Source organism: Trachemys scripta, chromosome 10, assembly GCF_013100865.1.
Source record: "Trachemys scripta elegans isolate TJP31775 chromosome 10, CAS_Tse_1.0, whole genome shotgun sequence".
NCBI classification, from domain to species: Eukaryota; Metazoa; Chordata; order Testudines; family Emydidae; genus Trachemys; species Trachemys scripta.
Window position 1 is genome coordinate 14,401,557 of NC_048307.1, and position 18,133 is coordinate 14,419,689.

General features: G+C 36.2%; 1 protein-coding gene across 9 annotated transcripts in view; it reads right to left on the bottom strand.

The window, feature by feature from the left end:
* TRRAP (transformation/transcription domain associated protein) overlaps positions 1–18,133 on the bottom strand; it is a 149,781-nt gene that overhangs the window by 25,864 nt on the left and 105,784 nt on the right. For 7 of the 9 annotated variants that reach the window (XM_034784980.1, XM_034784982.1, XM_034784979.1 and 4 more), the window contains 8 exons: positions 15,727–15,955; positions 15,171–15,436; positions 14,565–14,665; positions 10,271–10,472; positions 6,556–6,720; positions 3,840–3,930; positions 1,933–2,132; positions 630–891 (listed from right to left, as the gene is read on the bottom strand). In XM_034784980.1, the coding sequence (XP_034640871.1) occupies positions 630–891; positions 1,933–2,132; positions 3,840–3,930; positions 6,556–6,720; positions 10,271–10,472; positions 14,565–14,665; positions 15,171–15,436; positions 15,727–15,955 (1,516 nt within the window). The remainder of the gene's footprint in view (positions 1–629; positions 892–1,932; positions 2,133–3,839; positions 3,931–6,555; positions 6,721–10,270; positions 10,473–14,564; positions 14,666–15,170; positions 15,437–15,726; positions 15,956–18,133) is intronic. The other 2 variants (XM_034784981.1, XM_034784983.1) reach the window with 1 other exon arrangement.

Below are 18,133 nucleotides of genomic sequence, written 5' to 3' on the forward strand. Positions count from 1 at the left end.
AGCAGACTATTGTTACGGATTCAATTTATCTAACACAATTATGTGAATGAGTAGAGAATTTTATTATCTAGCTATCCAAAATTAATATTACTCACCAGATGTTGATAATTTTGGAAAACTGTACATAATACTGTTTGTTGGACTTTTGTGATGAAAATTGTGATTACATTTTAAGTGACTTACATTGTGCGCTTTTAGTATAAATAAGGACTATCTAGCTATTAATGGTTTTTATCTACCAGATAGTTTTGTCATTCACCATACAAGCAGTCAAAATGGGCTAGTCCTTTGTTGAAGTGCTGTAATGTACTTATTTTTGTAAATAGGAGTAATTGGACTACAGTTATGGAAAGAATGGAAAAACTACATACTATTCTACAAACATTCTTTCCACGGTGTTGTGATCTAATTTTCTTGCATGCATTTTTTACTACTCCAAAGAGTATAGAAATGGACAGACAGTAGACTATTGTAAATTTTTCAAATGATAAAAATTTGGTTTGTTCTATAGTCACTTTTCTTCCTCAGAAAGGGAGAGTAAAGACCATTTTCGGATCTGAACACTGGACAAACAATATTTTAATTGCAGATTATTAAAATAAACTTGAACATACGTTGTGAGATCTCACCTGTTGTAAACTGCCCTTTTAATTTCTGAAATACAGGGTCTTGAGCTGTAGCCTGAGCTCTTCTAGCCAACGATTCTGAAGCTGCACTGGAAAACATAGTGGAGACATTTGACACATTCTCCAGTCCCACTCCAAAGGTACTGACCAACTTCTTGACAAAATTTAGTGTATGGGGAGTGATTTTGGCATCTGAAACGGCTCCACTTTTCTCAAAGGCAACTGAATAGCACTTTGCCAGGCCTTGCTGCAGCTGTCTAAGAACCTAATAAAAGAAAAAAGAAGTATATGTTGTTAAGTCTTTTGATTTGACAACAAATATACATTACTACTAGAATGCAATGAAGTACTAGAATACAGCAAACCCAGAATACATTTTCTAATAGTAAAATTATCCTTTACTTAAATCTAGATTATGAATCTTTCTGCTTCCATTTCAGTCACTGGAAGCAAGAGCTGGCCCTTAAGTCAAAATACGGAAGAAGTTTCTTTGTAGTAGTGCCTGAGATGCTGTTTAGCAAAGAATCATTAGATATTCAATATGGGCCTACTATTGAGAGTTAAAGCATCGAGTCTTACCTTGAAAATTAGCAAATTATACAGATGTAGCAAATAAAGTGCATCACAAAATGTACTTTGTTCATTTGACAACTGTAATTTAAATTCTCAGTATTCTGGAATACATTAATAAACATGAGGGTTTTTTCATAAAATAAATAAAGTGTTAATAATATGAAACCTTATTAAAGCCTAGGTCATTAAATCTTTTCTGAGTAGGGGTAAGAAACAATCATTTTGGGAGGCAAATGCTAAAGTGGATAATCTGGTCAAGCAAGATTCCAGTGTATTACATGTGCTGTATTTACTTTTCAAAATACACAGATCAAATTTAATTTAGACTTTGTGCAGTAGCTCCCAATTCTACTCCACAAACCACCACAACTAGAGGGAAACACAAAGAAACATAATGCAAGAATTTAAAGTGTCTCTTGCAATACAAGATTCAGCTGGAATCCTACAATTAGAAGAAATATTTATATCACTAATTATTTCGGAGAGATTTTTTCCGCAGCATCTACATCACTTCTAAAAATATAGAAATAATTACAAGTTCTTACATCTGAAGGAAGAATTGTTAGAGTTATTTTTTAAACAGACCAGTTTATTGTGCAGCAGTTTACTAAACAAACGCTACAGAAAATACTGTCAGATATGAAAAATAAACAGAAACATATTATACATCTAAATTTAATTTGGTTTGTATGCATGGAAAGTAATTCTGAATAGTTATATTAAGTCCAAATACCTCTTCATGCCAATTCTCTCTGAACCAAACCATTTGATCGACAATGCCTTCCAGAGAGGACAAAAGCGTCGGATGCAGTTCTCGCTGCATATGCATAATTCGGCTGCAGCGCCACATAGGTGCAGTGGCTCTTATTGGCCCAGGATCTGATGCAGAATGAGATTGATTTCCTACCGAACTTGGCTGCTGTTGTCCAGAATCTGGGACAAAACCCAAACAGCATAGTTAACTTTCAGAGAACTATGAAACAGATGATTGCATGGTATTCAAAAAAAATATACTGTCCTGAATTTGCTTCCAAAGAAAACTGAAGCTAGTTTTCTATAATTCAGTGGTAAATAAAAGATTAAATCAAAATTGTTTAAAAAAATAATTTTGCTGCAAATGGTATTTCGTTCTTTCATAAAGATAAGAGCAAAACATACATTTTTTAAAAAATGAGCGAAGACTTGTACCTTTAAGCTTTTTGCATTGGTTTGTGCAATCCATTTCCTCTTAAAGTAAAAGGCAAAAGTTAAGATATTCAATTCCTTTCTGCTTTCATGAAACCTCATAACATAATTGGAACAACAGGTAATCTAATATCAACAGATATGAAATTTAGCCTAAGGAACATCTCTTACTAAAACTAATTTCTTATACAAAGACCACTGAATGATATTATAACTAATCAGTGAATTTCAGGGTCTGAGCTTGCAACTTACTAAATGATGAGACCCTGTTTCAAATGATACCATATGACTTAAGAGCACTGTTTATGAGCAATGTTTAGGAGTTAAAAAGTATGAGAAAGAGTCAAGAGAAAAATGATCAGCTATCCATTTTACATGCAGTGATATCATCATTAAGGCAGAATTCTGCATGCAGAGCATCCATTGTTGGAAATTAATGTAATGAAACCAACAAAAAGGCAATATACAACTAATATCAAGAAATAAAATGTAATTTTAGTATTATTGTATGTGAACATTTTCCCCTCTGTAGAGCTATACACCCAGGAAAATAAGATGTTACTTAAATACCGCCCTTTAACATGTATGCAGAAATTAAATACACTGATTCACAAGTGAAACAGGTGATTATCTAAACAATGCACTTGTAACCAAAAACAACAACTAGAACAAAAGGAAAATATTTAAGTTGTTCAAATAGTTTTCTTGGGAGCTATTCTTGAGAGACTACATGGGCCAAAAGAATAACTCAGTGCTGTGGAATTGCTTGATATGGTAATACTTCACAGGGATTTGTCCTTGAAAATACAGTGTGACAGCAAATTTGAGAGAGTATTTACAGAGAAAGTTAAATTCAAAGTAGAGAGCGTATATGGCAAGAAGTTTATCTTAAACTCCAGCATGTGCACTGAAAGTGGATTCTAAAGAGCTACGTTCATCCAACAGGGAATAGAATGCCATGTGACCTATGCGTCCAATCAAAACTAACCAAAAGGAAGGGCAGCTTCCTGGTTAATATTGTGGACTGGGACTAGCTATTACTCTGACAGACATCCTGCCTGACTTTAGGTGACTCAATCTCTATCCCTCAGTTCCCTATTTGCAAACTCAGGATAACAGCACTTCTGTAACTCACAAGGGTTTTATGAGGATAAAAATCCATGAATGATTGTGTTTAATATCTCCGATATTAAACTAATGAGGGCACATAAGTATAAAAGACTGAATATAAATGAATATATTCAACAAAATTGTAAGGTATTCATAGATATTTGCACACAGACATATGCTAAACCCAAACAAGTTTATCATTAATTATTCCCTTAGCTCTAAGCTTTGATAAATAGCTATCCTTCCTAGTGAACTTGATTTACCAGGAAGTCAGGGAATCCCCAGTGGAGAGACAAAGTTGCAGCTGCCAGTTGAGCACAGTAAATTTTAGTACTAACAACTCACCACTTTTGTAACGCTCTCGTTGTTCTATCTTCAGTGTCAAATAGAGGGTCCTGATAGGAAAGTAGACAGCCTGGGGATAGACTCTTCCCACCTATTTCAATATAAATACATAGGAAATAATATTCGGTATTTTGCTGGTTTACAAAGAGAATCTATAAAGAATATACAAGAGCTCAAATATATAGCTAAACAAGTGCATTTCAATAATTCCCTGATTTATTTAGAATTTATCATTAAAGCTCATTTCAGCAACAACAAAATCCAAACAAAAAGAGGGTAGAGTCACAGAAATGACACAGTGCATCTCTGCACACTGTAGTAAGCGATACTGAATTAGGATTCCCACTATTGTATTGCCTAATAAATCTGGAAACAGCATAATGCAAGAGTACCTGACCAGCTCAAAGATCTTACTCATGCACATAATAGAAGAAAAACAGACATAACAACACCAGTTAGTCTTTAAATTAGGCCACAATTCCCAATGAACCCAATGCCACGTGGTAGCTGGGCCCATTAGAGAGTAATCTTACTCCACGTAATTGCAGCACTGAATGTGAAAAATAGCCACTTAATGTAAAGGGATACCACTTTCACCAAACAAAGGTTTTATGGCTCCTACAGAAAAAAAACTGTGTACACATTAACATGCAGCTTTTGCCTTTAAATCTTTAAATCTCTGTGTCCATTAAATGAGCAGAACAATGTACCTAACTTGGCCATATGATGTAGGCAAGCATAAGATAAGGCAAAAAAAGTTTTTCTCGCCATATTTTTTCTTAAAAATATACTGTCCTTACATTTAAACAAGCAAGATATGTACAAATAATCTTAAAAAGTGTCCATATGTAACTGAACAGAGATTACAGACATGATGTATATACTTTCCATAGAGTCAATCCAGGAATAAATGATTTTATGAGAAGTTTATCTGTGGTAAAATCTCATTTCCAATTAAGTTCATTTTTTAAATTTCTTCTGCAGCCTTAAGTCCACAAATCAATAATACATTAAACTTTTATAACACCTTTCACCCTATAATCAGAAAAGGAAAAAATTTCAAAAGCATTTAAGTGACTTATGGACCTAAGCCCAATGACTTTCAATGGGACTTGAGGTCTTAAATCACCTAGCACGTTTGAAAAATTTACTAAAAAGAGCTTTATAAATACTGAGCCTCAACAGGTTTTATGCTAAGGCAAGAAGTGCATGCATCAATCCTCAGTACACAGCTGAACTCGTGTTTTGAAAGACACACCACCAAGGTACAATGAAATCAGGAAGCATGCCCCCAAATATTCTGCTTCCTCAAGGCTGCAGGGGAGTATCTCCATTTTATAGTAATTCTGCATCTTACATTTCTTTTTAAAACACAGCACTTCTCTCTTAGTACCCTAAAAAAGGCTGGGGCAAGGGCAAACATACAGGGAGTGGGATCACTGCAAAAATGGAAAGGGAGTCATGAGAAAAGGGATGATTTTTCCCCTTTGTCAGCATCCAGGGGACTGAGGGGACATTGTAGCGTAGGCTGCTCCAGGCTACAACACAGCTAGCTATCATGACTTCATATATTAGCCTGCATCTTAAAAGAGATTTTCAATGATATTAGGATAACTTGATTGAGCTAGCACAATTGTAACACATCAGGACAGGGCCTAGGTGGTTAAGAAGCCTATGCTTGACTATGATCAGCTAACATATTTTAAACTGGTCTATACAAGTGCTAACTCATTTTCAAACACTAAACCATCACATTCTAAAACATGTTAATACATTTACCAAAAACAAAACAAACCCACAAAACCATTCCTTCCCCCAACCACTTTTTTTCCTAGTCTAAACAGGAGCCTAGTGTCAGTAACAGCTTTCGCCCTTTTTCTAAGGTGGGAATTAAGGGTGAGGTGGCACTACAATAGCTCAGTTCTGCATCCAGGGCCACAAGAATGGACGCAACCCTCTTGTGAAGATTGCTGGACAGGCTACAAGAATAAAAAAAAAAAAAAGAAAAAAGATCCCTTGACACCCATTTTACAGATTGGTACACTGAGGGATTTAAGTGCTTTATCCAAAATTATACAGCAAATCACTGAAAGAGCTGAACCCACCAGTTTAGATTATTAGCTTAAACCCCTCAAACCTCACTGTCACTTCGCTAATCATTTGGCAATGCCATCTCTGAATAAAACTCCACATAAGCTTTGCTTATTATTCTTGCAGGGCTAGGTATTTTTTTAATTTTTAACCAGCATTTCAAACCACCTCGACTCCCCCCACAAAAAAAACAAAACCAAAACAAACACCACCAAAACAATATCGTTTTTTAAATCGCTTTAAAGCAAAACCAGAACAATTCTCCAATTCCTAATCCTGCATTCTATGCATAATTTAACTGCGCACTTTCAAACATGGGCAATTATATTCACAACAATGTAATATGGAGTACAACTCCAGAGGGAAAGTTGCAACGTTTTGTTGCAGACATGGTATACAAAAGTAGTTTATTTAACCTTGTTTTATCAAAAATTCACTTTGAAATTAACATATCCTGCTTACATGGAAAAAATGGAGAAACATATTCATAATTGTACACTCCATGAAATTTTGAAATCTTAAATCCTTCATTTTGCTTTAAAAATACTTATAGTACCTAATCTTACAAAAACACAATATGAACAACAAAGAAGTAGAAATTATCTGTACCATACATCCACCCTACCTGACTAATGAGGTTCAGAAGAAGTTTGCCCTCTGAGCCAACCAAGCATGTTAACAACTGTGGAATCCAAGCCAGCCATTGGATAGGTGGGACGCCAATACAGTACTTGTCTACGGCATCTGCTAGTGTGTTCTTATCATCATCAAAACTCAGAAGCCAGAGAACCTAAAAGCAAAAAAAAGAAGCTTCAAGCCGAACTTGTACCTTTCCGATATTAAGTATTTTCAAAAGGTGATGTATGGAATCTGATCACTAGTAATTTACATATTTCACCCATAAATAACTGTATAGGTTTCTAAATATTAACCAAAAAAAGTTACAGCAGAAGAAATCCCTGCATAGCCAGCCATATTACACAAGGCAAACTACAGTAAATGGAGAAAAAAAAAAAACCTATCAAACTGTCATTTACAAAAGTGAATCTGCAGTCTGTAGAATCCACACAAATCATTAAAGAAATACGTCTATTGTATTTTATATTAGAGAACAAAGAACTTCCAAAAAAAGAAAGAACTTCAAAATGATACATCCTCAGAAAAATCCTTCAACTGTATGAATAAAGACAGGCAATGGTGGTACATAGTGCAAAATCATCAATTAGCTGATTTTATTTATGCAAATACATGCTAAGAGCATTAATTGAATAGAAGCATTTTTGCTTATGGATATGTTAAACCATCCATAGTGGCAACTGTATCTTCAAGAGATCAACTTGCAAACTACCTCCCCTCCACAACTGCATGCAAACAACTCCTCTTCCATTTGTCTTCTGAAGCAACTACAGACTCCATTTATAAGGAAAAGTAAATATATTTAATATATTTTACATTATTTGTGATAAATAATATAGTTATTTTAATTTTAATCTTTCAATTTATTTCACTTTTTATATCATGGTTGGAGAATCTAACCTCCAGCTAAATCTTTGCGAGTAAAAGATTTAAATTGAATCAAAATGCTCAGTTTTTCATTTGATTTTATATGTAGCTTTTTCAGAAGGAAAATATCCTTGTAGGTGTCTGCCAGCCAAACTTCGGTAGTTTGAGGTTGTTCACATTTCCAGCATTTAGAAATAAGTCTCTCAGCCATCAGCAAGTCTTCACATGAGAATTTTGTTTTATATTTGTTTCACTGTAATATCATAATACTTTAAACTGGGAACCACTCAGTTTGTAGAACTAATTCTAGATGATCAGTGCCATGCCTCTCCTTCGTTTAATTTTGGAGGAAAGCCCAAAGCTCACGTAACAAGGTGCGCTAATGTACCCTGTAGCTTTGAGAACAAGGAAAAGCTTGTTCCTCAGTCCTTTATGAGGAGAACAGCTCCTGTGAAGAACCCTTTGACATCACTAGATATTACCTCAGCTTGGTTTCACCAGGAGGCTTGTGCTGTAATTGTGCTGAGAGAATTTACATGAGAGAAACCAGAAGCAACTCAATGAAACAAGAGACACTCTGAATAAAGGAAATGAACTACCATAACATCAAGTACAGTAGAAGTTGGGTGCGGGGGTGGGGGGGTGGAAGGGTGGGTGAGAAAAGGAAGCAACATCCCCGTTTTGCTGCCTTCTATCAGACTGTGTACATTCTCAGCTCTCTTTGAAAACATTCAGCTTTTACCATTGCAAAAATACAGCTTTAACAACAAAAGTCCATAGAAAATGGTCTCCAGTCAAAGAGTCTCAGCAGAGATAGTATCTTATTCCATTCATCTACTTACGATGAAAGTCTCAAGCCTAATTTGGAACTTAAAAGGTTAATATTATTGGGGATGGCAAATTCATCTTTTTCTTAAAAGGAAATTAAATGCAAAACATACAAGTAAATGTAATACTAAGTTTGTGCAGTTAAAATTGCAAACCAGGAAACGCAAAAGTTAAGACTACAATAGCAATTTTACTTTGGCTGTATTGCACACATTTTCTGTTTCCCCCCCCTCCCCCGACTATCCCTGTCCTTTCATAATGTAGGACATGAGCTATACATCTAAGCTAACTTTAATGCTGGAATCTGAGGGTACATCTACATTACAGCGGGGAGTCGATTTAAGATACGCAAATTCAGCTACGTGAATAGCGTAGCTGAATTCGACGTATTGCAGCCGACTTACCCCGTTGTGAGGACGGCGGCAAAATCGACTTCTGCCGCTTTTTGTCAGCGGCTCTTACTACCACCTCCGCTGGTGGAGTTAGAGCGCCGATTCGGGGATCGATTGTTGCGTCCCGACGGGATGCGATAAATCGATCCCCGAGAGGTCGATTTCTACCCGCCGATTCAGGCGGGTAGTATAGACCAGACCTGAATGTTAGTATTTTCTGAGTTTTTCTGATTTTAACTCCGTAACCTTAATGCTACATTGTTGTTTGTATTTGAATTTTTTTAAAAAACACCCCAAGTGCCAGTTATTTCATTAGAAAAAAAGACATCTGAAGTAAAATTTGGTGATTTGCTAACATAACACTGCTAGTTAACAGCAGCGCACAAAGATAGTAATTGAATTTGTCTGATGGACTAAAAATAAAAAACAAAGCCCAAGATATTGCAGAAAAGGATGTTTAATTGTGTTTTAAAATCTTTTCGGTGATACAAATAAAGTTCAAACACAGCTTAGATTATGGCAGCAGTGATATTGTTACCACCTCTGGTGGAGTCAGAAGAGCCATTCCCCTACAATTAAGTAAAAGAAAGAGGTGTTGGTGTAGAAGTTGAAATTCAAAAGAGAAAATCTTCAGTATTGTTAATTCTATGTTTTCATTTGTTAAATATTCAGCTAAATTAAAAAGCAGAACTCAAAGTTCTTGCTAATAATTTTTGTCTTATATTGTAGAACTGGATTGGGAGAACAGTAACATTCTCCAAAGCACTGGATGTGTCATCATTATTCTTACAGGATATTTTCTGCACTTTTGCATACAAAGGGAGAATATTTCCCAGCAGAGAATGTCACCAGTTTCAGATTTTTCCATGAGGGTTGTTAAAAAGTAAACACTTAACAGTGAAGACGTCCATGCACAATGAGAGCTGGCTGCCATGTTATAAACGGAAAGAAAGAAAGATTGACTAGTTTTAATTCAATAACTGTGGTTAAAAAAAAAAACAACCAACCCCTTATAATTGGTATTACTAAACAATATAATATGGACAAATGCAAATTCAGATGATTTTCAAGGGCAAGACATCTCCTATGCAGATTTCTCTTTGCATAGTGGACTGGAAATGCAGCTGGAGGAGCTAAGTTTAGTCCCTACAACACTCCTACAGTACAAGATGGATTTTTGAGAGCTGGAGTCCGAGATTATTGATGTAGTTACCCTGTGCCTCAATAGCAGTAGTAGCGAGAACTATGCAGATTGGGGAGGTGGATTTTAAGATCTTATCCAACAGGAAGTACCCTTCATCTGGACTCTCATTGGTCTGATTGGAAGAGGGGCTAAGAATAGTCTCCTCCTTTATGCTGGGAGGGCTGGGACTGATACAGTCATTGATGCATACTGAATTAGACTGAAATATTGCCAGGTAGTATTACTTACTTTCTGAGGCTTATTAAGCAGTTAAAGTTGTAGCATATGTGTAAACCAGACCAAACGTGTGTTGCATCTTATTCATCTGTGCTGTCCTCATCAATGCTGACGTACCAAGGAACAACTTGGCTCTTACTATGCAGCTGTACAATATCCATTTAAAAAAAAAAAAAAATACATTTTCTAGGTCTTACCTTTGCTAAGTATTTTCTTGATTTGCTCTCATTCTGATGGCGACATGCATGCAGGTAGCAAGTAATGGCAGATACTCCTAGGTGCAGCTGACGTTCTTTCACAAATATATTCTCCAAGTAGTCACCCCACATTGCCCAAGCCTTCACTAACACATCGTGCATCTGCACAGCTGCAGAAAAGGCTTTGTTTGCTTCTTCAGACCTGCAGGATTATAGAAAGTGACTAATTTGAATATTTATTTTACCTTAATAAAAACTAAGCTGTGTAATAATAAGTAACACAGTAATAACAAACATAGTACTCAACCTGGTTATTTTCTTAATACTGAACTGCATTTTTATTATTCAGTTCTCTAGTAATGAGGTTTTTCCCCCCCACACCGTTACTTTCCATGAGCTTTCTTATGCATAGTTGAATGTTTATTAAAATACACGTTTCATAATAGAAACACTGAGATACTGTTAAAAGGTCTATATTTACCACCGATTGGAAAACTGGAAAAAAAAACAAAAAAAAACAAAAAAACCCACACCTTTCTATTATATATATATATATAAATAAAAAAGCTGGCCTGTATTTTCAAGCAAACTCTCCTAGCAAATAATGAATAGGGAATTAAATACAACAGCCTTTCTTTAGAATTCATCTGATCCTGCCACTTATCTCATCCCTTGAAGTCATGATCATCTATCTCCTAATGATCTTCAAACAATGTTTGAATTAGTCTCCTACTACAAAGGGAAAAATAATTACAATTCACTCTGTTTATCACATGTATACAATATGTCTCTTTTGTTTAATTTCATTGTGGGAATTCCACATGCCTCTCCTCATTTTTCTGCGAAATTCTCTCTCACGCTTGTTTACCTAGCAGCAGGAGTGGTATAAAACTGACCCCGTCCTAGTTGATTTCATTTGACTAGGCCACAGGGAAAGCATTTTGTCCAGGCATGATCTTTAGTTGGGGGTAAAGAGAAGCAAAAGCTAGTTTCCCACATTAACATTTTCCCCAAAAAGCGCTTCAGTCACAATTGAGACTTGCTCCCGCGCTGCACCAGCACAGAGTGATTCTGCTGTGTCTCAGAAGCAGCAGGGAAAACTGATTAGGAGCAAATCACTTTCACTGCTGTTGCAAGGCAAACAAGCAACACTTGTTTGCAATACTGGTGGAAAGAAAAGGTGGGGAAATGACACAGGAAGGGTGAAGGAAGGGAGGAAAAATTGGGAGGAAGTGAAGGGGAGAAATCAGATTGGAAATGTATTGATATGACATCCAAATTCCTTGTCCAACACATTCAGGACTTCAAGATGAAACTCACATAAACAAATACGAGAGATTTTTGCAAAAAGTTAGGGGAAGAGTGTGGAATTTCCATACTGAAATTAATAAAGCAACAAAATCAACATGATCTGAAAGTGACTCCTTCCATTTCTTCACAGCCAGAACATGTGGCTTTCTGGACAAAAGGTGAAGGGGGATTGAGGAGGATCACAGATCTCTGACATATACTTTAATTTCAGGAGAGAGAAAAATGAAGGTTTTGGCAACTAAAAGTGTATTGAATTCACAGAGTCATAGCTGAAGAGACCACTGTGATGTCTGAAAACCCCGTGTAGTGTAACACAGGTCACAGAACTCCCCCTACAATTGATAACCTTAAGACCTTAAACATTTCCGATTCTGATTTTTTCTCAAATACAGAAGGTTGTGCATGCGGTGCCAACTACCCCAATATAAATTAAACCCTTGAATCTGTAGAATATGGTGCACACTCTGTTTTGCTTGAAACATACTTAATTTTAATAAATAAGAGATGAAAGACCTCACTTCAGCATCAATTTTTATCCCTCTCACGTATGTACAGCAACACTGAAATGAGGAATCTTTCAAAGCATTTTGGCTTCTTTGATATAGAAGTGCTTGAAGATAAATACATTCCTCTTACCAGCTAAGTATTGGAATGAACACTGCTATAGTTAAGTATTGCTCGTGTTTCTCTATTAGCAGTGAACCTTAATCTCATTTTAATACAAAAATATGAATATTTAATTCAGAAGACCACCCAACTTGTAATTATCTGTAGCAATACAAAAACTGAAGTGACCAGCATTAGAAAAAAATCATGACGTAAATGAAAATAACCTTGCCTGTCAAATAGCTTATTAAAAAACTAATTACCCTCAATATTACACAGCCACTTTATTTTCCTCCAATAGCTTTCCATGTCCTAGGTTGTGTAGTCTTGAAACAGATTACTATGAGAGCAGTCTGATAAATGACTCTCTTTATCACTACTTTCCATTTCTACCAACCAGCTTTGTCCCTAGTCTTCCCTTTCTCTCCTCTTTCCTGTATTATCTATCACTCTGACACCTCTGCTGACTCTTTATACTACCTCTATCACCTTGTTCACAGAGTGGGCGGCAAAGGGGAGGGTACACCCACAGGTGACCTTTAACTTCCAGTTCAGTTTATAGGCAGCAAAGAATTCACTCATTCACTGGGGCGTTCAATGCAAAACTGCTACTTTCATTTTACTAATTGTATGAGACAAATACATTACGGAAATTCTACACTTAATTTGGTATATTTTTGCAAAAAAGAGAGGAGAGTAAATATCTTATAATTGCATTTAAAAACTTACTATTCTACCCCATAAATCTACTTGGATTATAGATAGACAGCATTAATTATTTATTCCATCTGCCCCCATTAAAAATTTAAACTGCCTGTCTTTCAGATGAAGTGTAAAACTAAGGCCCATTTGTGGCCATTAACGATCCTCTTGCACTTCCCATCAAAGTAATTACATTCTACCTGTTTAAAATTCCCTGTAGTTTCCATTGAAGAAGATAGTCATCATTTCCTGCCCTGATCTGTTGTGTAGTGTTTCAGTGTAGAGTTTAAAAGCTGATGAATTTCACTCAAGGAGTGGCTACATTGTACTGGTGGTGAGTGAAGTGATTCCCTTACATAAAGCATGCAAAAATAATGCTTTTATAAACGTGTATGCAAATTTCTGACAAATTCTACCGAAACTGTATAGTTACCACGGGACAAAATTTGACCTATAGCTTGTAAATTAGTTTGCCTTCTGGATTAAAGGTGCCATATCCTTCCCAACAGTAATAAAACACTTATTTAATATGGAGGAAAAAAACAGATGGCAAGTATCTGTTTGAAAGGAAGCCTTAGAATTAAATGTTTTTAATCAGGCAAGCCCTTTGCAGTGTGTATCAAGCCAGGGGTGAAATTAACTTAAAGGACTTACCAGTACGCAGGGTTGTGGTCCTGAATGGGGGGAGGAAAGGGGTGGGGGTGGAAGGGTGAAGAGCCCCATGGTAGCGGTAGTGGCGGCCAGGAGGTTCTGGCGGCAATTTAAAGGGCCCGGTGCTCCCAGCCGCCGCCACTTCCCCAAGGCTCCAGCAGCAGGGCTCTGGCAGTGATTTAAAGGGCCAGGGACTCCAGCCACTGCCAAAAAGCCCAGGGACCTTTCAAATTGCCGGCCTGGGGAACCTGCCCCCTGCCGGTACGGTTGGCTGTGTACCGGCTCTTGCCGGTACGCCATACCGGACCATACCGGCTTACTTTCACCTCTGTATCAAGCTTTCAATATATTATTTGAAAAGAGTTTGTATATGGCACTGCCATATTGTGTGATTCAGACTACTTAGACAACGTGCTACATTTCATCACCATTTTGTTTCTTATTCCTTTAATAGCTATTGTTTAAGAAAGGGATGTACAATGAACAAGAGCTACAGAAAAAGCAATACCACTTTTTCTCAGCAGACAGCTCTGAGTTTATGGGTTGAGCAGGATTTTTTCATAAGTGAACTGCTTTCTCAAAGTAACTCTCTACTCAAAAACTTATTTACTCATATTGATGTCTCCTTTTTGGCAGATCCCATCTTATGATGATATTATATTTGTCATACAAGACGATCAGAATGGACTATGCAAAGAACTAGGCAAAGAACTTCTGAGTCCTAACCTCAGATCGGCCACTGACTCACTGTGGTACCTTGTACAAATCAATTAACTTTACCTTTTCTCAATATGTAAAACTTCTCTAATAGAAGGGGTGCGAGGATTATGTGACCTAGTTTTCCACAATTTTTTGAAGAGGTAAAGTGACGTGTATTACTACTAAAAACCACATAGAAGCTAAGTATCCGTATGTATATTCATTTTTATCCTGATTTTATACTGGTTTAACATTTGCTGCTTAAACATTTATGTTGCACTTCTCCCAGATGCGTGCTGGTATCTCATCCAAACAACATACTTACTTGTTAATCTGAGCCAAGAACATTCCCTTCAGTGCATAGAACTCAGCTGTCATCTCCTTGGTGAAATATTTCAGATTAGTTGATTCAATAACCTCAAGGCCCTATTAAACAAATGTTTATGAAAAAGCCTTGTACAATGAATTCTGTATCAATAAAAGGAAAAAGCTTCCTAAAAAGCTGCCAAATTAGAAATTATCTTCATGTTTAATGAACAACAATCTGTTAGAATTTTTAAATAAATAAAAAAAATACTTTCTAAAAATCTAACCAGATACAGAATTTTCTTCAACTTTTCTTGGCCTTTATTCAAAATTCTTGCACTTGGTAGGCGATGCACTGCCTTTTCCACTTTTAAATTTCACTAAACCCAATACTGTATCTCAGCTTCTTTTGCTTACCGTCACATTCCATTTTTCTTGTCAATTTAACTCACTCAGTTTCACTTTAATATCCTGACATTCATCACACATACAGTAAGTCACTCAAAACTTAGTTTAAAACTTCAGTCTTGTGACAGTCTTTTTTCCCCCTCTCTACACACTTGATGGCAGATCAAACCCTCAAAGTTCCCAGCAACATGTCTTGACACAGATAATACTAACATACCTGCATACACTCATTTTTGCCCATGACTCCTGCCAGCTGAAGGTAGCATTTGACTTGCTGCCGAATCTTCTGAAAACAATCCACAATAGGCACAGTAGGGATAGTATGAATACGACTCAATATGTCCAGCGCTACATTGACCAGTCCTTGTTTCCGAGCTATCTTTCCATACTGGATAATTGCTGAAGCTGAAGCATGAACTCCCAGCATAGCATTATTGGAACTGGGATCATGCTGAGAACTATTTTCATAGGCAGTTACAATGGCTACAGAGACAGAAAATAAAAAGTTAATAATTATAAAACAAACATTATACAGAGAAAATACACATGAACAAATGACTTATGAAAATGGAAATTTAAGATACTCAAACTTTCTTAGCTTTGAAAATGTATGTTTTAGATGCAAAATATGCAACATTTTAAAATGAAGTTCTATTTCAAATTGATCATTTAAGTATCAAAATCAATTATATTCTTGAGTGTTTGAAACGAGAGAACGGACATACATTTACAAAAGTAATATTTTTAAAACAGTGGGTGGTCTGGAAAATTACATGATGAATGCATGCTGGACCAGGCAGTTTTACCCTGGTAATGATGCTGTCTCCACATGAAAATGCTGCTCCAATGGGATAAGTCATCTGACACAATAGGTAACCTGTTCCTCCAAGTCTTTACAACAGTCTTCATATCATGCAGGCTGTTATTCCTCCCTAGATTAGTTGGTTGCAACCCGGCATTTATTTGTGCTGCCTCTTGAAGTTCGATAATTTGCTGTGCTGCCTAGAAGGATTAAGGAATATAAATTACAAGACATACACTTTTGGTCACTAAACAAGGAAGTCTATCTTAAGAGTGCAGCACTACAGAAGTATAAATAGTCCACACTATTTTATCAGATGAAGATATCCACCAATCATTTGATTGTTAAGTCACTTAGTACACAGCTGAGCTATTTATATTCTTATTTTGCCAAACTGGTTATCAATGAGATATCAGAGGATTTCATAACCTCTCATGAAGAGAGACAGTCAATAACCAATTTAATTAAACCAAAAAAAATCAAAAGGTAGAATCAGCATTTTGACATGAGAATTTCAATAAAATAATATATAAGTAAGATCACTGACATCCTGAATCACCAACCTGGAGACTCAGTTCATGCCAGAGGTGATGTCTTTAAACCTGTTTTTTTTTTGTTTTGTTTTGTTTTTTTTTTAAGTGCTTCCCTAGACTCTTGGCTTTAAAATTTCAGTAGCATGGTTCAGACGTTTATCTTTTCCAGAAAGGCAAATCAAGTACCAAGCACCTCATTCTGTGAATTCCTGTCTTTCTAAGGAGACCTAACCGGAGGGTGGAGGGGATAGCTCAGTGGTTTGCACATTGGCCCGTTAAACCCAGGATTGTGAGTTCAATCCTTGAGGGGGCCACTTAAGGATCTGGGGCAAAATCAGTACTTGGTCCTGCTAGTGAAGGTAGGGGGCTGGACTCAATGACCTTTCAAGGTCCCTTCCAGTTCTAGGAGATAGGATATCTCCATTAATTTATGGGGGGAGGGATAACTCAAGTGGTTTGAGCATTGACCTGCTCAACCCAGGGTTGTGAGTTCAATCCTTGAGGGGGCCATTTAGGGATTTGGTCCTGCTTTGAGCAGGGGGTTGGACTAGATGACCTCCTGAGGTCCTTTCCAATCCTGATATTCTATGAAAAAAAAAAATTAACACCATGTATGTTCTGAGTGGACATTACTGATTGTAGCTATTTCCTCTATAATAGTAGGTGTTTGTGCCAATATTGGGACTCAGCTAAAAGTTCAGGTAACCAATTAGCATGGCTTTCTCACATAGGGTGGAACTAACAATAGAACTTATATTTTATTTGGTCTAAAACCCTTTCAACAGGTCTTGCATATAAAATCTGTGCCTGTAAATACTCATTTTTCATGAAAACCAGAAGTAGTAGAGGTGGTGAACCTGCAATTTTTTGCATCTTCTCCAAATTTTATTTTGCGACAGTATTTTTTCCATACATCCCTAATCCAAATGACAACAATAGCTGGCTGGCTAGTTGCCACTCTGTAATCACCAGAAAGAAAACGTTCAAAATTTATTTAGATTTTCATAGGATTCAATTATTATTACTGCTTGAAAACAAAGTAATTCTGACTGGAAACCTTCTCAAATATAATCTGAATTTATATCAACTTTAGACCACCAGAAAATAGTAGATAGCACCTAGTTTATGATAAAGTAGCAGGTTGGAATAAAAGTACTGATCTTAAATCAATGGAATGCAAACTTTTCATAGAAGCTATAAAAATAGTTACTGGACCTTCCTGAACTCCACAATGAAAGCATAACTGCATAAAATATGGTCTATGCTTGCTTAAAACTAAGAAGACATTTCGAAAATGTTAATGTTTGTAGTATATAACTGGTTTAAAAGTGACTTTTACAGCCATCCAACATGCTCAAATCAAGGAAACCAACAAACAGAAGATGGCAGCATTCTCACACCTACAAGAAACAGCAGACATTTTGTTGAACTTCAACAATCTACAGAAAAGACCCATACTCTTTACTGGAATTTAATCATCTATAGTACAATTAAACCAATATACTATTCTCTAAGCTACTTCTCAATAGATAACATTTGCATTCACTGTTAATCAACTCAATAAAATAACTGTTCAAAAATCAGTCCACATTTACAAAGTTAAATCTCTTGAAACAAAATAAATTAAGGAAAGTAATATTTTCCCACAATCATCTCAGTATCAGCTCACACAATAGCTTAACCTTCATCTTACTTCCATTCATCATGTAAATTTAATTTTCTTGCAGGTATTTAATCACACACTATCTGATATAAAAAAGTAATTACTGCAGTGCAAATTCATTGTTTGGTTTGTACCTTCATCATTCACTGCCTATTTTATCATTTCTACACTGGGGATATATA